This window comes from Aphis gossypii, chromosome 1, assembly GCF_020184175.1.
Source record: "Aphis gossypii isolate Hap1 chromosome 1, ASM2018417v2, whole genome shotgun sequence".
In the NCBI taxonomy this organism is placed as follows: domain Eukaryota; kingdom Metazoa; phylum Arthropoda; class Insecta; order Hemiptera; family Aphididae; genus Aphis; species Aphis gossypii.
In genome coordinates, this window is record NC_065530.1 from 42,798,360 (window position 1) to 42,823,224 (window position 24,865).

General features: G+C 25.8%; 2 protein-coding genes and 1 pseudogene across 4 annotated transcripts; 1 reads left to right on the forward strand and 2 right to left on the reverse strand.

The window, feature by feature from the left end:
• Window positions 1-71: 71 nt before the first annotated feature.
• On the reverse strand, window positions 72-3,716 carry LOC126550286 (uncharacterized). 3 transcript variants are annotated; one of them, XM_050201499.1, is made up of 5 exons: window positions 2,709-3,716; window positions 2,438-2,594; window positions 2,062-2,139; window positions 1,803-1,880; window positions 72-1,437 (listed from the first exon to the last, which is right to left on the reverse strand). In XM_050201499.1, the coding sequence occupies exons 1-5, from the start codon at window positions 2,928-2,930 to the stop codon at window positions 1,124-1,126; spliced, it is 849 nt and encodes a 282-aa protein (XP_050057456.1). In that variant the 5' UTR covers window positions 2,931-3,716; the 3' UTR covers window positions 72-1,123. The 3 variants fall into 3 exon arrangements, with proteins under 3 accessions (XP_050057456.1, XP_050057459.1, XP_050057461.1); XM_050201502.1 differs by lacking the exon at window positions 2,062-2,139 and having other exon boundaries at window positions 2,709-3,064; XM_050201504.1 differs by lacking the exons at window positions 1,803-1,880; window positions 2,062-2,139 and having other exon boundaries at window positions 2,709-3,064.
• A 141-nt stretch (window positions 3,717-3,857) lies between these two features.
• On the forward strand, window positions 3,858-9,313 carry LOC114124491 (tetratricopeptide repeat protein 5-like). The gene is made up of 10 exons (XM_050201493.1): window positions 3,858-4,075; window positions 4,159-4,314; window positions 4,393-4,522; window positions 4,584-4,801; window positions 6,621-6,860; window positions 6,928-6,981; window positions 7,044-7,229; window positions 7,415-7,584; window positions 7,660-7,804; window positions 7,875-9,313. The coding sequence occupies exons 2-10, from the start codon at window positions 4,171-4,173 to the stop codon at window positions 7,986-7,988; spliced, it is 1,401 nt and encodes a 466-aa protein (XP_050057450.1). The 5' UTR covers window positions 3,858-4,075; window positions 4,159-4,170; the 3' UTR covers window positions 7,989-9,313.
• Window positions 9,314-12,024: 2,711 nt separating this feature from the next.
• On the reverse strand, window positions 12,025-23,918 carry LOC114124248 (uncharacterized; annotated as a pseudogene).
• Between the last annotated feature and the right edge of the window lie 947 nt (window positions 23,919-24,865).

Below are 24,865 nucleotides of genomic sequence, written 5' to 3' on the forward strand. Positions count from 1 at the left end.
ATATAATACAATAATAAGATAATAAATTATAGTAGAAATAAGGTATTGTTAAATAAAATACACAATTTTCAAAATAAAATTTTCTTTATTAAAATATAAATGTATATATAATATATTTTAAGTTTTAATCTGCAACAGTCTTCTGATGTAAATACTAAAGAAGCGAAATGTAGATAATAAGTATTAATATCAATCTTCATATCATATTAATTATAATTTATAAAGGATATTTCATATTTTTATTTCAGAAGTGTACCTAATATTTGTACTTTAAATAATAAAAATATATTAAAACATACATGCAATCCATAATATAAAAACAAAGGTCCAATTTTAATGCTGTAAAAATAAGAACATAGAGAACCGTCAGAGCACTTTTTCAATGTTTGAACTTTTAAAAATGTTATATTAATATTACACAAATTTCAGTTTTAACAACATTTTTGTTTAATTATATCTATTGAAGAAATTCATACTTTGAAAAAAATCTTTGACCATTTCCTAGAGATGTTCAGATATATTAAGATTTTTACAGAACAAATATAGCACCACCCTAAGTATCATTATTAAAATTATTTCCACAATAAATTGTTATATAAGCATGCATTTATAAGAAAAAAACTGCCCACAAATGCTCTAAAATATACACAAACCAATTATTTTATGAATTATCCAAAATTTACATGCAATCACATTTAATTTATTAAATAAAAATATGATTATATCTAATTATCATTAATCTGTTAGATAATTAGTATAACTATTGTACTTATTACTTATTAATTATTATCATCTATATTTTATCGATTATGACCAATATGGTAAAATTGTCAAAATTATCACAGTATAAAACAATACAACCTAGAAAGTTAAAAAAAAATTATTTTAAAATTCTAAATACTTACCACCGAGATATTGACTGGTTCACAATAAAAAAATCGCCCTCCATACAAATTAGTGATTTTGAATTTGATACAAAACAGTTTACCAACCACCCAGTATGTTTCAAAAAAAAGATTATTTTATAACTATAAGAACCGTACATTTACACCTGTTATCTACTTCAAGCAATCATTCACAATGCGATACCTACACTGTAGTATGACTTGACATACAACAGAGTTCACCCATAGTATGATACACATACAGCATAAGCATTATTAAAAGCACAAGCAAAAACACTAAAATAAAATTCACCAAACAGATCTATTGAAGTATTTGAAGCATCTAAATCTAAAACAGGCACATTTACCAATTCAACCTCTTGAATCAAACTTTCTTTAACTAAATCTTTAGTAAATATAGATGGCTGTAATCCTAACTCCCTTTCTAATTTCAAAGCTTGCAATTTTCTTATATATATTTCAATTTTAATGAGTTCAGCTCGGTCATTTTCATTGTCAGCCTTTGTTTTTTTATTCGAAAAATCCAATAACGCTGAAAACAAAGGAATAACATAAAACAATTTATTTTGTTTGAACACTGTAATAATTACTTCTACTATTTAATTGGTAATTATATAAAACAAGATAACAAAAAATAAATTTTGAATATATGTGTAATAATAATAAAATAATATAAGTGTATATTATATTATTTATCAAGTCGAGAAGCCTTTTAAATGTAATTTTTTGACAGTAATTTGCATAATATTATATGAATGTATGACTCTAATATGTAGCAAACAACAAATATATATTATATTTATATTTCAACTACCATATATATGTTATCAAGAATTGATTTTACAGTAAATACTAGCTTAGCCAAAGTAAAAACATTTTTATTATGTTTGTGAATACCTTTTTTCCTTTTCATATTTTTTTGACAGTCTAGTGGGTTACTGCTGGAAGTTTCAGACGTTGTAATGGTGGACTTATCTAATGAAAAAAATATTATGCTAATACAATGGTACAAATAGGAATATATATCAGGGGAGTGAATTAGCATTTGGTGCCGCCATGGTTTATATTTGTAAATTAATCAATAACATAATTTCATAAAATAATGTGTCAACAAAAAATAATTTTTTTTTAAATAGTGACATTGTATAGGTATTACCAATAGTTGAGTCAGAAGTTGAAGGTATCATATTTGTGTCCAGTAAGAGACTGTTATCTTTAACAATAGAAGTATTATCTAAATAGTTAAAAATGATTGACATTAGATTGATGCTAAGTTACTACTTTATAAAATACTATTAATGCTTTTTGCTATTTGTAAGTATATAGGTCATAATACAAAGTTAACTAAGTACCTAGTATTAATTAATTAATTAATTAATATTACCTACTTATTATTTTTCAAAGGAAATAATTTTGCAGTTCTATAATTAATAGACCATAATTAACTAGACAACATCAACATTTCACTATTTATCATATAAACAACAAGCATAAATATAACTACTTAAACTATAAAACCAATACAAAATTACTTTCAGCAAATGTTGATGATCCAGGCAATCCTAAACCTTGCACTATTGCCGAATCTTCATCTAAAATATCTAGTATGGCTAGATCAACATCATCATACTGGCATTTTTTTCCTCCCGCCTTGCCAGTGAACTTACCTTTCTTATTATCCCTCTTTTCCTACAGAATAAAGTGAATATACCATTAACTTATATCTAATCAAGGGCAATTAAAGATTATTAACTTTACTAATCCTAATAAATATATAATTACAAGCTATAGGTAGGTACTTACTAAAGTGCGACATTTCCATAGTCCATACAACTTGTCCCTAGTGAACTGCCAAGAACGATCAGAAGTTGCAAGTTGTAATGATTGGGCTATGTTATGGACACTTTTCCAAGATTCCACCTTTTCATCATTTGATGTAGATTTAAAATTGCCAAACAATACACTTTTTCTTTCCCGTATAGCATTCAAGAGAATAAGTTTATTTTGTGTTTTAATTTTCATCATGTTATCAAGTATATATTATTCACAGACAATACTTACTTCAATTAATTTAAACGTAATAAATATTAGAAACTTAAAAACACAGACAACAGACTAACAATTAAGTTTTTGGTTTTAACTTTTAAGCCGAATAAAAAATGATAAGTAATAACAGCTGTTTAACAATATGATAACAATATGATAACAAAATGAAAAGTGGTAACACAATTTTCATAATGTTACCATCGTTTGCAAAGTCTATTTAAGTTTTATTTGGAATGAAAAGACTTCGCACTTTGCAAATTTTGAAAAGTGAAAAGTGAAAAGTGAAAAGTTGCAAAGTGTGTTGGTGGAATAGGACCCTGGTAAAAATGCTAAACTATCGAGTTTTCTACAAAATATACTAAAATCATTATTATTTCTATACATATTTTCAAGTCCAAGATTCTGTATTTTTCTATGTGTGCTTTGAGTAAGGTGATAAAAGCACCCTTTAATACAAATATGGTTTCCAATTGTATTTTTTAATGCTTCAATCACAGCCTTTTCAAAATCCACATGTACAATAAGAGGATCAAGATAAATTTCCCTCTCATTGCATTTTTCTAATAAAATTTTAATTAATTGTTCGTAACTAGACTGGGTTTTTCTTTTTAATAAGCAAAATACAGGTGTAATAAATATTGTTTTTACTTGAGTCTTGAATCCGTATTACATATTATAGTTGTTGGAATTCCATAGGCGATAATACAAAGTTGCCATCCATGAACCATTCTTTAGCTTCTGATAACAATTTTAAGCTGTCATCTGTGGCGGTTATCGTGTTATCAAAAAGTGATAATTGTCAAACATACATACACATAGATATTATTATATTATTATACGATATATATTATCTATGATCATACGTGATCGTCGGGACTCGGGAGATATCAGTAGTATAGTGTTATATACACTCTACAACTGTCTAGTCAGTCTCCAGTCCAGTGAGTCAGTCTACACTTTACAGTTTTTCAGTACGCTACTACTGCCATAAATGACGAACGTATATTTAGCCGAAGTTAATAAACTGTTCAAGCTCAAGATTTGATGAAATAATTCAAAATATTATGGACTACTCTTGTATAAGAGTACAATAAACTTTGAAAAAAAAAACTTAATATATTTTGGTAGGTAGTCTTGCTTACTATTTGTTTTTTATGTATTTTATCGAATATCGAATTTTGTCATACCTAATCAATTAATTGTATAGGTTTTGCTTAAAATGAGCGGTAATCGACTATCAGATGACGACAAGTCTGAAACAAATTATGATCAGAACTTAGAAAAACTGAATGGCTTAAATTTGCAAGAAGAGAATGAGGTTTCTGAACAGGACAAATGTACGCCCACACTTGATTATCTTCAGGTACCTACCATAAATGGATATATCTTTTGGCTTGATATCAATTTTTTTTTTTTTTTGTCATATTTTATTGTTTTTTAGTCTATTGTTGAGGAACTGTATTTGTTTAATAAAAATTCATTCGAAAACAATACTGAAAAAGTATCTTACAACAAAGAAATTCTAAATGAAAAGGTTAAACATGTATTGACATTGATGAAAACAAATGAAGGTAAGAACATAAGCATTTTTTTATAATGCAAATTATAAATGAGTCTTTCTTAAACTTTTAGAAGCTGCAGTTGCTGAAAACAAAGCACAGTATTTTTTTTTGCTGGGAAAAACTTGGAGTGTTACACAACCAGTAAATGAAGAATGTATTAATGTATTATCCAAAGCAGTTAAACTCAATCCAACACACTTAGATGCATGGAATTCACTTGGTGAATGTTTAGTACATTTGAAAAGATTTTCTGAAGCCAAATACTGTTTTCTTGCTTCACTGAAACACGTAATTAATATGTTATTATTAGTGTGAATTTAAATATCCTTAAAAAAAAAGATGCTTTTAAAAATTTAATTTAATGACATTATTGTGCAATAATTTTTATATTTATACTTCTATACATTTATAATATTTACGTATTGAATATTTGAATGTTATGAAATTAACCATAGGGTACTTGAGCATCACAGCACCCCAATCAGCGGCAGATTGGCTAAAAATTTTGGCCCGGGAAATTACCGTATGACTGGCCAACCATCCAATAAAAATAATTTTCCATAAAAACAATTTTTTTTCTAGTCATTGTCTTATTTATTTCATAATACTTATTATATTTTATTTAATATAATATGTAAGTTTAACTTATGAGTAGGTGTAACTTAATATCACGCACCTACCTTTACTTTTTGCACTATTTGTCCATGCATTATGCATGTATAAAACAATATTAATAATTAAAATAAATAAATATTAAAACAAATTTTATAAAAATTTAGATTAGATGGTTAAAAGTAAATTATAAATTAACTCATATATTAATCTATTAACTTCTTTTACTATTGTGGCCAAAATTACTATAAAAGCCTTAATTTTTATAAATAAAATAATTAAATTAGTAAAAAATTCTTTTCTTAATAAATCACTATTTTGTAATTTCTAAATACATTTCTCTTCCTCAATCAATAATAGTGACCCATCCTCTAATAGGTTGTTTTTTTCCCCTAAATTTTTGAGCTCTCCTTTTCGTTTATTATCAGACATGGCAATTTATTAATTTTTTGGACAAATAACTAATAGAACAGTGGTGTCATTTCGGTTTTCAATAGAGGAGGACAAAAGTTTTACCCGGCTCAAATACGTAAAAAACTGATTGCTTCAAAAAAATATTTACTTACATTTTATCGAATTTCCATTCCCACTTCATTTATTTTATAATTTTTTATATTTTTAAACACTGAATGTTGTATTTATTGGTATAATAATAATGGTTAAACAGCAACATACCGACACCAGCCCATGGATAGGAGCAAATACCCACTTTGCCACTCCCAAAACGACGCCACTGTAATAAGACATTAGGCAAGCGTTCTAGTGTTCTAAATACAGAATACTTTAATACATTATTATTATGAAATAATTTTTAATCTAAATACATCGACCCAGAGTTATAATACGACACTGGCCCACCGGGAACTTTCCCAGTATCCCGGTGGGCCAATCCGCCGCTGACCCCAATAGTTGGAGCCCATGTACCTACGTGTGATAAAAGTTATGTTTGTCAGATCATTGTAGTCACTATCACTTGTTTATTACATAGGTAAAAATTTAATAGTAATAAACATAATCAAATGAAACTCTATTAAGAAAATTATTTCTTGTTTTGTTTGTATACTCTGTTAAGGTTAAGAGTGCTCAGTCGCTCAGACGAAAACTAGTTCTGTTTGCGCATGTATCGCATATATTGTACAATTCCGATCAATCACAGAGCATCTGATCTCGCTTGTGGGGTCCGATAGTTGTCGGTAGCTAAGTATGCATGTGCAAGTTTGGGCACTCTTTACCTGAACAGAGTATAGCTAATATCTTAAATAATTAAAATAATATCTTAAGCAAATTTTATCCATTCTTATAAAATATACAAACAGTTTACTCAATTATTAAAAAATGATTATTATGTTTTTTAATTTATAAAGCAAATTGTATACTTGAAAAGCTAAATCAGAGTGTTCGGAAAAAAGGAAAATTTGTATTTAAATCCATGTCATAGTTGTTATAAGATAACACTTTTTTTAAATGTACTTTTATGTCTGTTTTTCTGTTCCAGGGTAAATGTAAAGTCATTTTGAGAAATCTATCGATTATTATGCGTGAGGCTCAGTTGTTAACTAGTGAAAATGTTAAGGAAAATCTTAATGCAGGCATTGAGTATGCTAAAGAAGCTGTTGAATTGGACACTAATGATGGAGAATCTTGGGCAATACTTGGAAATGCTTATCTATCCTTATTTTTTAGGAGACAAGAAGATAAACTCCTTAGACAATCCATCAACTCTTTTGAGAAAGCTGTAAGTCAATGCATTAATTGTGTTTTTACTTAAATTAATTATTTAAAATTTTGAAATTTGTTCTTAGCTTAAAGACCCTATAGCTTCCAAGAATGCTGATCTTCATTTTAATAGAGGCGTTGTAAGTTAAGCTTGTTGATAAAATGTGATTAATTAATAGTTAGATTATAATTTGTTATGTAGGCTTTAAAATATGGGGAAATTTATACAGATGCTTTATTGAGCTTTGAACAAGCATCAATATTGGATCCAATGTGGACTACAGCTAAAGAAACTTTAGAAGATCTCATTAAATATTTGACCTCAACACAAACATTATATCAACGTAAGGGTCAGGTAAAAAGTAAACGACTGCAACAGATGACAGAGGTACTATTATACAATAAATTTAATGTGCATAATTATATTTATTATTGTATTTAATCGCACCATATCAATATTAATCAATATTGAAACTAATCTAAGCACTCAACCTAAAACTTTGCTATTAATTAAACAATATTATTATATTATGTGTTAATTAATTAATTTATTTTTTTTATCCCCATAATTAGTCTTTAAACTCTAGTTTTTTGGGATTATACAACAATAAAATAAAAACAATGAAAGGCCATGTAATGTTGGAACATATTCCATTATCTAAACTCCAAACGGGCTTTAATGCTAACAAAGTAGTATGTGGTCGAGTAGTATGTGTTGTATACAATCAGGAGCCTGTCCCTTAGTAAGTACAATTAATAAAATTACCATTCATGTAATTTTCAATTTTGTATTAAGACAGTCAAAATATTTTTATTAGTACATTTTGTCTGGTGGATAAAGATTTATCATGTATTGTTGTATCAGTATACAACCTAGCTCAAGGTAGAGGACCAATCATAGGAGATGCTGTGGCCATTCCCGAACCTTATTTAACTAATATTGATGCAAAATATATAAAACAGGTTTATTTTTTTTATCAAATTTAATAAATAATAAAAAAAAAATCTCATTCATTTCTTGTTCTATTTTCAGACGTTCCAGTACCCTAGTATCAGAGTAAACCTTCCTTTAACCATGGTTGTGAACAAGAAAAATGTAAGTGCAGAATGTGTGTCTCAACCACAGTTTTTATCCAAACAGTTTTAACAGTTGTTTCTATTTTTTTTTTTTTTACACCATACATTTTGTATAGTCCATCAGTTATTTTATCATAATATTCATTATTATAAAATGTAATTTTGTAAGCTTAATTTAACATTGTCAACAACAGTTGTAAATACTTTAAATTATTAGTGAACTACTTAAATTTTATAGAAGACCTTCCATCACTAATTTTGTACTATTAGTTTTAAATATTTCTTTTTTATATTTTATTTATACTTTTTTACACTAAAAAAAAAAAAAAAATTGTGATTAATACAAAAAAAAATATATATATACATATTATCAATGGTAAAACATTTTTTAATTTGTCAACTAAAATGCTAATTTGACAAATGAGTGATATCAAGATTTCCATTTAGAGCTTTTTAAGCCGTTAAATTTTATACCTTATGTACAATGTTTATTTAAAATATACTTAGATTTTATTTCAGAAGAAATTAGTATTTGTTGTATTGAAATGCTGATTAAAAATATATAAATAAACTTTTTATAAATTACTTAGAAACTGGCCATTTAAATTTAAAATTTATAAAGCTATATTTACCAATTTACTAACAAACCCACCATAACGTTATTGTTATTTCACGTGTTTGTGGATTCAATTTTAATCTTAAATTAATATGTCTAATAATATTTAACTATCACCAATTGAAATAATTGATAGTATAGTGTATAATATACATTTTATATTTATTGAAAATGGGCTTAGACTCCAAACAAATAAAGTAAAAATGTAGTTACTTATTAATTATTATTGATTATTAGTTGTAAAAATATGATAATCAATAATTAAAATACAATTTTTTATTATTATTTTTTGTTTTTTATTTAATGTAACACATTTATGATATATGATAAAAATGTATCTGTAAGGTGATAGACTAGAACCAGACACTTTTGAAATGAACAATCTAGTTAAATTTTACTGTAAAATTGAAATTTAATATTCAAAGTTGTTGGTAATTATATGACATTTGAAATATTTCATGGGGTGGGTGATGTTCCTTCTCCTGAACATAGTTAAAACCTGAATAATTTCAGATTCCTGTCAGTCACTGTATATACTATTATGCTGATTATTTTAGTAGATTGGTCCCACTGATAGCTACTGTACAATTATTTTTTTTATATATATAATGCATAAAACTTAATGGTAATTAGCAAAGTTACACCAAAATGTATTTAAATACTATTGTACTTATGTGATAATATTTAAGACTTATACCTAGATAGGAGAAATAAGATAAAATTATGTATTTATACCAATACAATTTATAAAAATAAAAACTACTATATCTTGGCAAATATTTTACATATTTATATTTGTTGATTTTAAATAAAATACAGTTTATATTTTCTGTGAATTTAAATTGAATTAAAAAAAGTATATTTACTGGTTACTCATTAAAGGCACATCTAGATTTAAAATGTGTACCCACTTTTTTTCTTAATAAATTATCCTTAAAGTTGTTATTATAAAATTTATTACAACAATTGTTTAACTAATAACTGATATTTAAGTTGGGAAGGTTAAGTTAAATTTAATAAGTTTTTTTTTCACAATTTATTCTATATTATGTATAATTGTATTTGACTATTAGAGTCTTAATAAGATATAATTCCAAAATTGTGCCTATGTATTCTTATAATTTTTGAATCACTATAAGACTAATTTATGAGGAACTTAGTATTAAATTTTCAAGTATTTTGACTCAGGCAAAAATATATAATAAAATATTATAAAAAAAATATATAATATTTAAAAAAAAAAAAAAAGAAAAACGAATATTTCAAATGCCTATAAATGGCGTTACAATAAGCGAAATGTTTTGAAAATTAAATTATGTAAAGAAAATTCCTATAAAAATAACTAGTAAAATTTTCAAGAACCAACGATTTAATACTTATACTTATAGAATAATAAGTAATTACAAATATTTAAAATCGTTTGAGCAGGATATATCGTTGTCGTATAAATTTAAAATTCAAACACACTAAAATTTTTCCTACGATGATGCTTCGAGTTTTCTCTAAAACTATTTGAAGGAAAACTTAGTGTTGAATTTTTTAATCTTTAAAATTTTTTATGATTTTTCAACGACAAAATTACTTGCATATTTTCACGATTTTGACATATATTGTAAAAATGTAAACTATAAACGCTTATATAAAATAAAAAGTGACTAACGATTTTTGATTCTTTTTAACTACAATAAGAAAAAAATTCATAAGAAACTTGAAATTCAATTTTCAAGTTTTTTTGACACCCAAATTTTAGATTCTGAACGAAGTGATGAATGTATTGATTTTACAATGATGTATGTTTTAGATTCTGAACGAAGTGATGAATGTATTGATTTTACAATGATGTGTGTTTTTTTTTTTTTTTTTGTGTCTGTGTACAGCATAACTAGTCGAAATAATGCTCCAATTTCAAACTATGGGGGTGGTTTCCGATGTAAAAGTGAATATCCTTGGTGCATTATAGAGGTAAAAAGTTAACATTTTCCAACAGTTTTCAAAAAATCGAGAAAAACAAAAAAAAAAATGACGGAAAAACGGCAATTTTTACGCAAAACCAGTTTTCGACCAAATCGATTTTTTTTTATGGTTGTAATTCAAAAACTAATCACTGAAAATACTTTAAATTTTCACCAAATGTTAATGTCAGTGTTATCTATATACAGTTAAATTTTCAAAAATTTTCGATTTTTTTGAGAAATTTTTTTTTGAAGTGTCGATAAAAAATTTTTGGATGACCAAAAAGTTTTGAAAATTTAATACAAGGTTCCTTATGAGTTGATTTTATTGTAGCTAAAAAAAATTAAAAATCGTTAGTCACAATTTTTTTTTTATAAGCGTTTATAGTTCAAATTTTTACGAAATCTGTCGAAAACGTGAAAATTTGCAAGTAATTTTATGGTTGGAAAATCGTAAAAATTTTTTCTTTTATAACTAAGTTTTGAATATTTGGTACAAGGTTCTCCGTACATTTTTCTTCAAATATCTGTAAAAAAAACTCTACCGGATTCAGACAAAAAATTTTTATGAGTGTTTGAAATTTAAATTTTTACAAAACCGCGCTAAATAACGATTTATCCTCAAACGATTTTTGATATTTGTTGTTATTCAAATAGTATGTCGTAAATACTTGAAAATTTTACCAGTTATTTAGATTGGCATTTTCCTTACATGATTTAATTTTCAAAATATTTTGAGTTTTTTTGAGCTATTTATAGACAACTGAAATTTTCAATTATGCTGAAAATTTTTTTTTGAAGTGTCGATAAAATTTTTTTGGCCCTATCAAAATACTTGAAAATTTTATACAAAGTTCCTCATATGTTATTCTTATAGTGATTAAAAAATTATAAGAATACATAGGGACAATTTTTTTTATTAGCATTTGAAGTTCAAATTTTGACGAAAATTCGTCAAAATTATGAATATTTGCAAATTATTTTGTAGGTATAATTCATAAAAATATTTGTATAGGTAGCTAAGAGTTGAAAATTTAATACAAGATTTTTCATAAGTTTAACTTACAATAATTATAAAATTTTGGTGTATTCAGGCCATTAAAACATAAACCACCTTTTTCACTAACCACTGGAAATTATATCCTAGGCTGACAAATCATCTCCGTTCAGAATCGTTTTTCGTATACAATGATACCTATCATTGCATTCATATGTAACCTACCCTAGTCCGAGGTCCACCCCACCTCCTAATGTACAGCAGAGCGGTACCCACATGCCCACTTCTTTTTTCTTTCTTTGAAATAAAGCATTTATACTTTAAGTTACAATAGAATTATGTGGTTAGTAAAGCATGGTGACTGGCAGAATACATTTGAGTATAAGTATAAAAAAATATAAAATGTTAAATAACCTTTATTAGTTTATTACAAAAAGTATTTATACAATAAATTATAATCTACAATCTACTTTTATATTTTACTTATTTTAGATAGTTATTATTCAATGACTTATTAATACTACTATATTATTAAATAAAACATAAATGAGTGAATCTTTTTTTTTTAACTAGCACAATATACATAAATCAATAAAAGTATGGTATAACGAGGAAGTCTATGTGAAATTTAACAATAACATTTATGTTAAGAATAAGAATAATAATAATAGGAATTTGCTATTAAAAATTAATTAAGTGTATCAACACAATACAATACAATATACTTATATTCTAACTCAACTAAATAAAATAAACTACAAAAAAATAATATTAATAATAATAAAAGTATGTATTATGTAAATTAAAACATTATCAAACAACAGCAATCCAGTAAAAATAATCATTTTACACTTGTACAATATAAAGTTAATATAAAGACTGTCTAAAAAAATTAAATATATTATTATTATTGTTTATTTAACTTCACAATAGAATATTTAAACTTTATGAAAACATTTTTATCATAAATTTTATACACAGGAAATGTAAAATATATAAAATACTAAATTATTTACTGTCAAAAATTAAACATAAATACAAATATAATATAAAAGATAAGTAAACAATTAATCATCATAAGTTTTAAAATGTGGAGGCCTATTAACAACAACTCCACTATAAACCAAACCAACATCCTTTGACAATGTTTTCAATGACCAAGTATTGGTTTTGGGATTGTAAATCTCAATAGAATTCAAAACAACACCTTCATTGTTCAATCCTCCAATAACATGTAATAAACCATCTAATACAACTACTCCTATAATAAAAAGAGTAATTTAAAAACATTATAATCATAAATTTCTTCAAAAATAAATCACCAAAATACTTTCTGCAGAAATGCATGTCAGCAATTTTAGTCCAAACTCCAGAACTTGGTGTAAAGGCTTCAACACTTTTGTGACAATTTGATTTAAATCTACCACCAATAGCATATAAAACACCTTCCATGACTCCTATACCACACCCACGGCGATATTCAGACATTTTTGCTACTGGTGTCCATGTATCAAGGCAGGGATTATAACATTCAACAGATTTTAAATTATTGTGACCATCAGAACCTCCTACCTACACAAATTAATTTAAGTACACATATAAACTAAAAAATACAACATATACTTACCGCATACAAGAGGTTATTGAGTACTCCAACACCATGATGACTCCTCTTAATAGACATACTTGCAGCCATTTTCCATTTATTGGTATTGGTGTCAAAAAATTCTACACTATTTAAACAATTTTTTCCATCACGTCCACCAATCTATCAATTATTTTAACATATATATTTATAACATAAAATATGTAATGTATTAGTGTGACTTACGGCATATACACAATTATCTAATGTACCAACACCAAAATTTTTCCTATTAACTAACAAGTCCATCATAGGTATCCAACAAGGTGATTGTGAAGAAACATCAAGCATTTCAACAAATTGACAATTTGATCCAAATTGAAAACCACCCATAGCTAATACAAATTGATCTTTGATTACAGTTAGGCAACCTTCTGAATAACATTTACTCGTTGTTGGGGCAGGATACCAAATGTTGTCATACCAGTATATAACACTAGCCTTTTTTTGAGAATTACATAACATTAGAATAACCTGAAATAAATAAATAAATAAATAAAATAATTGTTTAAAGAGATATTATTAATCAAAACAGAATTATACTTTTTGAAAACCAATAGACTGTCTAGGTGTACTGCGAATAGATCGTGAGACTGTGAAGGGTTGTAAATACTTTAATAGATGAAATTGTAATGCTTCGTTTATATAGTCTTTACCTAAATTTATTATAGAAATATCACTTATACATTTAAAATAAAAGCCACATTAAAGTTTAGAAAAACATACACTTAGGACTAATTTTAAGGAGAGGTTCATCAACTACTTTTTCTAATAAATACTGTTTTGAAATTAATGGCAAACGTACATGTTCCATTAATTCAGGCAAAAAATCTTTTCTACTATGCAATCCATATTTTAACCAATTAATTACACATTCAAATACCTACAAAAAAATTAATACAATAATATTGCTTATTATTACATAATATATAATACATTTTTAATATGTACTCATATAAGATTAGCAATTCATATAACTATTTGTTAAACCACTCACCAAAGGTTAGATGCTATTTAAGAATATTTTTTAAAGGGTTTATAGTTATTGTCATTGTATATCACATGGTCTCTTCGATTTTAAATAAAAATAGCCAAGGGCATTAAATGTTAAATAAAATATTATTTAAAATAGGACAATGTATACATTAAAAATACAGGCATCTAAATTAATTTGTCATTGAATATTTTTCATTTTTTAAACACAAAATATATTTAGTTAAATCTCCTTTCAAAATTCTGGACAACACAACATCTATTATACCTACCTACTAGTTTGTTGTAAATGTGATTCAACTATAAACCTTTCGAACTTCTATGGTACAAAATTATATTTATACTTAATACAAAATAAAACACTAAATACATATAATAATAGTATACAATGTGTTTCCTTTTAAAGATCACACTAAATAATTCTGTCCAGTGACATTGAATTTATATGCGGTTTTTGGGAAGAGATAGAAAATACATAAATACACATTTCTTGATGATTTTAAATGTCATCTTAACCATAGCTCTAAAACCAAAATTGACTAAATGACAATGAGATAAAGTTTTGATTAAAACTATTCAATTTTTCAACCATCATCAGTATTTTTTTTTTTTTTTTTTTTATTAAATTTTTAAATATAAATGATTTGATAATATCTAAAAACCTAAAAATACAAAAAAAAATACTTAAAATTGCATGAAAGTTTATAAAATCCTAGCATAATTGTTGAAAAATTCAATAATTTTAATCAAAACTTTACATTGTTGTCATTTAGTCAATTTTGATTTAAGAGTTATGGTTCAGAGGACCAAATTACTTAGAAAAATTCAGTCTATCTGAATTTGGTAATCAAAACACCAGTTGCAATTTTAAAAAATGCAAATTGCATTGTGCATGTGCAGTGTGCACACAGAACGTTCTACAATTATAAAAATCATCAAGAAATGTGTACCTATTATGTATTCCCTGTCTCCTTCCAAAAACCACATATCAATCCGATGTCACTGGACAGAATTTTTAGTGTTACCTTTAAAAGGAAACACACTATATATTATTAAATTTGTTTGCTTACTCTTTCTTCTAGTGGAACAAAAATGTCATTACTTGAAATAAGTTTAATTACTTCTACAGAAGATAAAGATAGAAATTCATCAGTGTTAACCACTTCTCTGTAAATAGTTATTTTAATTTATACAACTTATTGAAGTAACTAAAAATTTTAATCAAATATACATACAAAAACCGATTTTTAATAAAAGTTTGAGAACTTGTTGATAATTTCATACAGCCATATAAGTCTCCAAATGCTTTGATACCAAGACAGTTTGAAGCATCTAGTCGTGTTTGTAAGAACTCAGCACAAACATTTTTTACATAGTCTAACTGTAAACAATTTGCAGCTGCTAACAAGACCTTGAAAAATAAACCATAATGCATAGGTATAAATTAATTATGGCTGTGCATAAAAATCAAATATTTATTTATTTTTTACCTTTACATTGCCTTCAGTGATTATGATTTCGCCAGTATAAATATAATTTATCAATAGTTGTAAAACAGTTGAATCCAATTCTCTTATATGAATATGATCTATATTGCTTTCATTAAAACCAGTGAAATTTTCACAGAAATATGTACTAGCTGATATCAAAACCACTTTATGTCCAAATATTATCGTACCATCGTCTGTTTCTATTCTGATATCACACAAAACTTTATCTCTAAAAACGGAAATTTGTTGTTATTTCACTAGCAACTAAAAATTAAACTCTTCACAACATACTTGCGTAAAGATTGAAGAACTTCAAATACTCCAACCATATGTGAGCTATTATTATACGTTTTTGGTTCACACCTTTTAAATGTCATAACATTTGATTCACATGTTGAATTTTCCATTACTGTGTCACCCATCTTTTTTTTTAGATGAAAATACTTTTCAAGAATATGTGACAAGTTAGTAAGAATAACTAATAATTAGTATATTGGTTGAAATTACTACATTATAATATAATTAATATTATTTTAACCAATATATAATATAGGTAACTTTTAATGTACATCATTATACGTGTAATGTTATTGATAAATTATTGTTTCAAATTTCTCAATTTTAGACAGAAAAAAAATAATTATTAGATAAATAACAGATTATTAAGCATATAAAAATACACCTAGTTGAACAACTCAACAAATAAATTAGTTGTTTAATTTATTGTTGATTACATACTTCTTAACATGTATCTATTTTATAAATTTTGTTTCTTAATTATAATAATTTTTTTTCCAAGGATTTTAAATTGATATTTATTAACTTTACTACACTTTAAAATTAACATACTAACTAAAGATTTATCATGATAGACGTACAATCAAAATAAGAATATTAAATAAAATAAGTAAAATATTATTGTGTTTAGAAGAATATTTTCTTACCAATTATTGTTGTACTTGTTTTACCACTTTACCAGTTTTTGTTAGTATAGACTATAGACCAAGGTGGCAAAGTTTTAAAATTATCTGATTCTTAAATATTATTTTAGAAACTAGAAGTGTATAACTGACGTTAGCTCGTATACAAATTAATAATTATAATAATCAAATAGTGTAAATAAACATTGACCACATGAAATATTTTTTTATCGCATACGTCATTCCGAATTTCCGCACTTCCGTTTAGTGCTAATACAAAAAAATAAAGAATAAAACCGAATGGCGTATACTAAATAGTAAATTCTAATGAAAATCACACGAATTCGGAATTAATAACGAAATACGAAAATACAAAAATAAAAATATTAAAGTAGAAAATATCCAATACCAACCTAATCAGTGTGGTCAGAACGAGCCGTGTTATGTATCTTAAATACAATAGACATCAGTTTTACCAAAAAATCTGTACTTTCCCTCGGCTATATATAAATATTTATATAATTGGTTGTCATCAAATAATATAAATATAAAATATAAATAATTCAAAAACTCCAACACTAGGTATTAAACGATTTGATATTTTGATCCATTACATCCACCAATCTATCAATTATTATCACATATATATTTTATAACATAAAATATGTAACGTATTAGTGTGACTTATAGGGCTTATAGCCACGATATAGAGAAGATATCTTCTCTATATCGTGCTTGTAGCATATGCCATATACACAACTATCTAATGTACCAACACTCAAATCTCCCCTACTAACTATCATGTTCATCATAGGTATCTAACAGGGTGATAGTGAAGAAACATCAAGCATTTCAGCAAGTTGACGATTTTATCCATTGTGTTGTATTGTTATAACTTAGAAATTAAATAAAATTAAAAAGAGAAGTAGGTATGAGGTATGTGATAGGGCAGCGGTTCCCAACCTTTTTAGTTGTGTGGCCCACTAATATCACACCAAAATTCATATGCATGTAATGTAATGTATAATATATATTTATATATAAATATATAATATTTAATATTATATGGTTCACGGCCCAGTACCAAACACTCAGTGTTCTACAAAATCTACACACAGCTATTCTGTAGGTAGCAAGACCTACCCGGTTTTTTTTCTTTTCGATCGCCTCGCTTCAAACGTGTAACGAATTAATATCTTACAAAAATAAATAGGTAGCTATAAATACACGATACATAGCTACATAATTGCTATGCAAATATGCAATAGCTTTACCGCGACAGTCCCTGAGTGCCACACATTTTTTATTTTACTTAATCCAAAATCTAAACTTGACTTGATGTTACTTATGTAAATATTTGTAAATGTAATTTTATAATAGTTATATTATTGTATTGAATGACAATTGAAAAATATTGTTTATTTATCATTTTGTAGTTGAGATTTCAATAAATTTTGCATCAGACACTTCCATAAAATTAATAGAATTTTGTTACATCGATAGATGCTGTATTTTCTCGGTATCTCAACACAATCGAATCAAGAACGCATAATATCGTATTTTAGTTACCCATAAACCGATTATATCCACTGTAGCTATTGCAATCAACACAAAATATACAGGCTATCGAAGCACCTAATAATGTAGTCGTACAGATTAAAGAAACGAATAAAAATAATAATCATAATATCCAAGCAGTGGTCAGTAATGTATGTTAGTCTATAAATATATATTTTTCACTCCCTTTATATATCTTCTCATTTTAATTACTAAACATTTCTCTGCGAACACAAATAATAAAAAATACGGCTCTACGATAGTAATTGTAGATTGTACATTAATTTTACGTTTCTATGCAAAGGAAAATCTAATAGTTTAGGTCTGGTAGGTATAGTTAATGTACATTGTACATAAAGGAATATATTTTTTTTCTTTCTTTGAAATAAAGAATTTATACTTTAAGTTACAATAGAATTATGTGGTTAGTAAAGCATGGAAACTGGCAGAATACATTTCAGAATAAATATAAAAATATATAAAATGTTAAATAACCTTTATTAGTTTATTACTAAAAGTATTTATACAATAAATTATAATCTACAATCTACTTTTATATTTTACTTATTTTAGATAGTTATTATTCAATGACTTATTAATACTACTATATTATTAAATAAAACATAAATGAGTGAATCTTTTTTTTTTTAACTAGAACAATATACATAAATCAATTAAAGTATGGTATAACGAGGAAGTCTATGTGAAATTTAACAATAACATTTATGTTAAGAATAAGAATAATAATAATAGGAATTTGCAATTAAAAATTAATTAAGTGTGTCAACACAATACAATACAATCTACTTATATTATTCTAACTCAACTAAATAAAATAAACTACAAAAAAATAATATTAATAAAAATAAAAGTATTATGAAAATTAAAACATTATCAAAAAACAGCAATCCAGTAAAAATAATCACTTTACGCTTGTACAATATAAAGTTAATATAAAGACTGTCTAAAAAAATTAAATATATTATTACCTATTATTGTTTATTTAACTTCACAATAGAATATTTAAACTTTATGAAAACATTTTTATCATAAATTTTATACACAGGAAATGTAAAATATATAAAATACTAAATTATTCACTGTCAAAAATTAAACATAAATACAAATATAATATAAAAGATAAGTAAACAATTAATCATCATAAGTTTTAAAATGTGGAGGCCTATTAACAACAACTCCACTATAAACCCAATCAACATCCTTTAACAATGTTTTCAATGACCAGGTATTGGTTTTGGGATTGTAAATCTCAGTAGAATTCAAATGAAGATCTTCATTGTTCATTCCTCCAATAACATGTAATAAACCATCTAATACAACTACTCCTATAATAAAAAGAATAATTTAAAAACATTATAATCATAAATTTCTTCAAAAATAAATCACCAAAAAACATTCTGCAGAAATGCATGTCAGCAATTTTAGTCCAAACTCCAGAACTTGGTGTAAAGGCTTCAACACTTTTGAGACAATTTGAATTATTTTTACCACCAATAGCATATAAAACACCTTCCATGACTCCTATACCACACCCATAGCGATATTCAGACATTTTGGCTACTGGTGTCCATGTATCAAGGCAGGGATTATAACATTCAACAGATTTTAAATTCTTGTGATCATCAGAACCTCCTACCTATACAAATTAATTAAACTATATATAAAAAATGAAAAATACAAAACATTTACTTACCGCATACAAGAGGTTATTGAGTACTCCAACACCATGATGACTCCTCTTAATAGACATACTTGTAGCCATTTGCCATTTATTGGTATTGATGTCAAAAAATTCTACACTATTTAAACGATTTTTTCCATCATGTCCACCAATCTATCAATTATTTTAACATATATATTTATAACATAAAATATTTAATGTATTAGTGTGACTTACGGCATATAGGTACACAATTATCTAATGTACCAACACCAAAATTTTTCCTATTAACTAACAAGTCCATCATAGGTATCCAACAAGGTGATTGTGAAGAAACATCAAGCATTTCAACAAATTGACAATTTGATCCAAATTGAACACCACCCATAGCTAATACAAATTGATCTTTGATTACAGTTAGGCAACATTCTGAATAACATTTACTCGTTGTTGGGGCAGGATACCAAATGTTGTCATACCAGTATATTACACTAGCCTTTTTTTGAGAATTACAGAACATTAGAATAACCTGAAATAAATAAATAAATAAATAAATAAATAAAATAATTGTTTAAAGAGATATATTATTAATCAAAACAGAATTATACTTTTTGAAAACCAATAGACTGTCTAGGTGTACTGCGAATAGATTGTGAGACTGTGAAGGGTTGTAAATACTTTAATAGATGAAATTGTAATGCTTCGTTTATATAGTCTTTACCTAAATTTATTATAGAAATATCACTTATACATTTAAAATAAAAGCCACATTAAAGTTTAGAAAAACATACACTTAGGACTAATTTTAAGGAGAGGTTCATCAACTACTTTTTCTAATAAATACTGTTTTGAGATTAATGGCAAACGTACATGTTCCATTAATTCAGGCAAAAAATCTTTTCTTCTATCCAATCCATATTTTAACCAATTAATTACACATTCAAATATCTACAAAAAAATTAATACAATAATATTGCTTATTATTACATAATAATATATAATGAATTTTCAATATGTAGGTACTCATATAAGATTAGCATATCATACAACTATTTGTTAAACTACTTACCAAATGTTAGATTCAATTTAAGAAAAATTTCAAAGGACTTTATATTGATTGTCATTGTATATCACATGGTCTCTTATATTTTAAATTTAAATAGGCAAAGGTGTTAAATGTTAAGTCAAAAATTAGTTAAAATAGGACAATGTATACATTAAAATAACAGGCTTCTAAGTTAATATTCCACTGAATATTTTTAATTTTTTAAACACAAAATATATTTAGTTAAATCTCCTTTCAAAATCCTGGACAACACAACAGCTATTATACCTACCTACTTGTTTGTGGTAAATGTGATTCAATTATAATCCTTTCGAACTTCTATGGTACAAAATTAAATTTTTTACTTAATACAAAATAAAACACTAAATACATATAATAATAGTATACAATGTGTTTCCTTTTAAAGGTCACACTAAATAATTCTGTCCAGTGACATTGAATTTATATGCGGTTTTTGGGGAGAGATAGAAAATACATGTGGTTAGCAGTGGCGTAATTATAGGAGGGATATGGGGATATATCCTCCCAGATGCTTTTTTTTTGGAGAAAAAAACAAATAGGCAATTAACTTGATATTATAATTTATGAAAAATATATTTAATTTAATTGAATTGTTTACTTTATTGTCTTTGATAACCATATTACTATACCACATTTACCACATTTAATAAAATGTATTAAGAAATTTAACATTATTGAAAGCCTGAGGGGGGCATGGCCATAGTGCCTTCCCCCTTGGAGCTAACCTATCCCTTTTCTACTATCCAATCCATATTTTAGCCAATTAATTACACATTTAAATATCTACAAAAAATCAATATAATGTTATTGCTTATTATTACATAATATATGTGTAATGAATTTTCAATATGTCCGCATATAATATTAGCATATCATATACATATTTGTTAAACCACTCACCAAAGGTTAGATGCTATTTAAGAATATTTTTTAAATGGTTTATAGTTATTGTCATTATATACCTCATGGTCTCTTCGATTTTAAATAAAAATAGCCAAGGGCATTAAATGTTAAATAAAATATTATTTAAAATAGGACAATGTATACATTAAAAATACAGGCATCTAAATTAATTTGTCATTGAATATTTTTTATTTTTTTAAATACAAAATATATTTAGCTAAATCTCCTTTTCAAATCTTGAACAATACTACATCTATTATATCTATTTGTTTGTGGTAAACTAGTAAATGTGATATTATAATGTAGAATTATAATCCTTTTGAACTACCATAGTACAAAATTATATTTATACTTAATACATATTTTATGTAAGTGTATAAAACACTAATATACTATTATTATTCATTTTGTTTGCTTACTTTTTCTTCTAGTTGAACAAAAATGTCATTACAGAAAATTAGTATAATTACTTCTACAGAAGATAAAGATAGAAACTCATCATAGTTAACTACTTCTCTGAAATTAATTATTTTTTAGTTCATACAATTTATTGAAGTTACTAAAAATTTAATCGAATATAGTAGTATACATACGAAAACCGATTTTTAATATATGTTTGAGAACTTTTCGACAATTCAATACAGTCATATAAGTCAGCAAATGCTTTGATTTCAAGACAATTTGAAGCATCTAGTTATGTTTGTAAGAACTCAGCACAAACATTTCTTACATAGTCTAACTGTAAAAGATTGGCAGCTGTTAACAAGACCTAGAGAAAGCAACAATAATGCATTTAAATCATTATAACTGAGCATAAAAATCAAATATTTATTTATTTTATACCTTTACACTGCATTCAGTGATTATGATTTCGCCAGTATAAGTATAATTTATCAAGTTGTAAAACAGTTGAATCTAATTATCTTATATGAATATGATTTATATTACTTTCATTAAAACCAGTGAAAATTTCATGGAAATATGCACTAACTTATATCAAAACAACTTTATGTCCAAATATTACAGTACCATCATCCATTTCTATTCTAATATCGCACAAAACTTTATCTCTAAAAAGAAAAATTTGTTGCTTAAGGTTATTTCACAAGCAACTAAAAATAATATTCCTCACAACATACTTGCTTAAAAATTGAAGGACTTCAAATACTCCAACCATATGTGAGCTATTTTAATATGTTTTTTGTTCACACCTTTTAAATGCCATAACTTCCTCCTAATCATTTGATTCACATGTTGAATTGTCCATTACAGTATCATCTATCTCTTTTTGGATGAAAATAAATATTGTTAGACATGATTGAGGTAATTTATTAATAACATTACACTTACAATGTGGTATATTACAATATCTATTACATATAATTTATATAAATTTATATTATATTTTACTATAGGTAGTAGTTTGATGTTTAAACCAATATTTTTACTTATACAGTTATACTTGTACTTACTAACTTAGACTTAGAATGTTCATAGAACATCTGAACATCATTTACACAATAATACAACATACGATATCTGACAGCCGATACTTGGTATAAACGGTATCGGTGGCCGGCGGGTACCACTATTGAAATATCCCCGCGATTGATCGTTGATTATATTGGTAGTTTTGAATTTTCATAACATAGTTGAAAAATTGTTGTCCAATTATTTAAGAAAACAGAGAATAATAGGTATAATAATTAAAATTGATGATAAAATGTATATAAATGTTTAGCTACTTTAAATATATTGATTTGTCATATTATGAAATATGCGTTTTTTCTTTAGTTCTGTTGCTATGCCTGATCATACGATCGCTAGTTATAGTATAGCTCAAATTACGGAATAAACCTTCGCCATACAAGAGTTAACTACCTATTCATCTATACAGTACACATACGCTTTCTAACAAACAGTTATATTATTATATTATCGGTCAATGTCGTCAAAGTTTCATTATTGTAGCCTGTAACCAATGATTCATCGTTTCCGTTCGATATTAATGGTTGTTAAAATGTGATGTTTCAAAATAATTATTAGTCTTAACTTTCTATAAGTAAGTACCTATTACACTTGTAATAATTTTTTAATCCCTGGGCTTCAAATTCGGCCCGGTGATTTAATAAATAATTTTTCTATATCAACATTAAACTTCTAATCATTTCCATTTGTCATCATTTCCCGGAATGTGTTAAATAATTTCATATAATATTATGTATATTAACCGCGGGTTTATGGTTTTTACTGTTTATAGTATTTATACCCGTATAAACTATAAATATTAAGTACTTACAACCTAGTACAGTTATACCTATCTATAGACTATAATAACCAAGTTATTTATTGGTTAAATATTTATGAAAATCAACATAATATAGATGACAACAATGACAACTATTTAACCGGATATTAGTTTATTAATTAATAGATATGCGTATACCTACGACCTACCTATACTATTACTGAGATCATGTTTTTGGGGTTGTAACACGATTGGGTTAATCTTATCTTGTTACATAAAGAAAATTCCATATAAAATATTATAGAGATGTGTTGTCTTTTTAACAATAATCCAATACACTATTTAAAAAATATTAATAGGTAGATACATAGCAAAATGTTTATTTATGTTTACCCGATACGCCATACGCATACAATAAAGACAAATAATTTTCAAAATTGTAAAAATTCCTACAAGCAGACTGCGGATATAAACTATAATAGGTATAGGTATCTACCTAGTAACAATATTAACTGTGCATTTAAAATAAAATATTTTTATTACTTTAAATACATAAATAGGAGTATTGATATTTTTAAATAGTACCTATAGTGCAGAGGTTCCCAAACTTTTTATTGTACGATCCATTTTGGGGATTTTTAAAAAAAATTTTTAATGAATCAGTTGTTGCTTACGAAAAATTATAAAAAGATAGACTTTATCGATATATCTGGTTGCGTTGTTTTAACACGGTCGCTGTAAACTCGTATCGTCACCCTCACAGATAACGATTGACGATACAACTGTGAATTTGAACTTTGATCATTAATGAAAAGTAAAAGATAATTATATCTTTATGTATTATTTAAAAATATAGTG

Bases quoted from the DNA above. Each gene is read 5' to 3' on its own strand.
- LOC126550286 (XM_050201499.1), bottom strand. From the start codon at position 2,930: ATGATGAAAATTAAAACACAAAATAAACTTATTCTCTTGAATGCTATA. The intron at 2,595-2,708 runs GTAAGTACCTAC...TTTATTCTGTAG, and splicing joins TATGGAAATGTCGCACTTTA to GAAAAGAGGGATAATAAGAA. The intron at 2,140-2,437 runs GTAATTTTGTAT...TTAACTATTTAG, and splicing joins ATCATCAACATTTGCTGAAA to ATAATACTTCTATTGTTAAA.
- LOC114124491 (XM_050201493.1), top strand. From the start codon at position 4,171: ATGAGCGGTAATCGACTATCAGATGACGACAAGTCTGAAACAAATTAT. The intron at 4,802-6,620 runs GTAATTAATATG...TTTCTGTTCCAG, and splicing joins TTCTTGCTTCACTGAAACAC to GGTAAATGTAAAGTCATTTT. The intron at 7,230-7,414 runs GTACTATTATAC...CCCCATAATTAG, and splicing joins GACTGCAACAGATGACAGAG to TCTTTAAACTCTAGTTTTTT.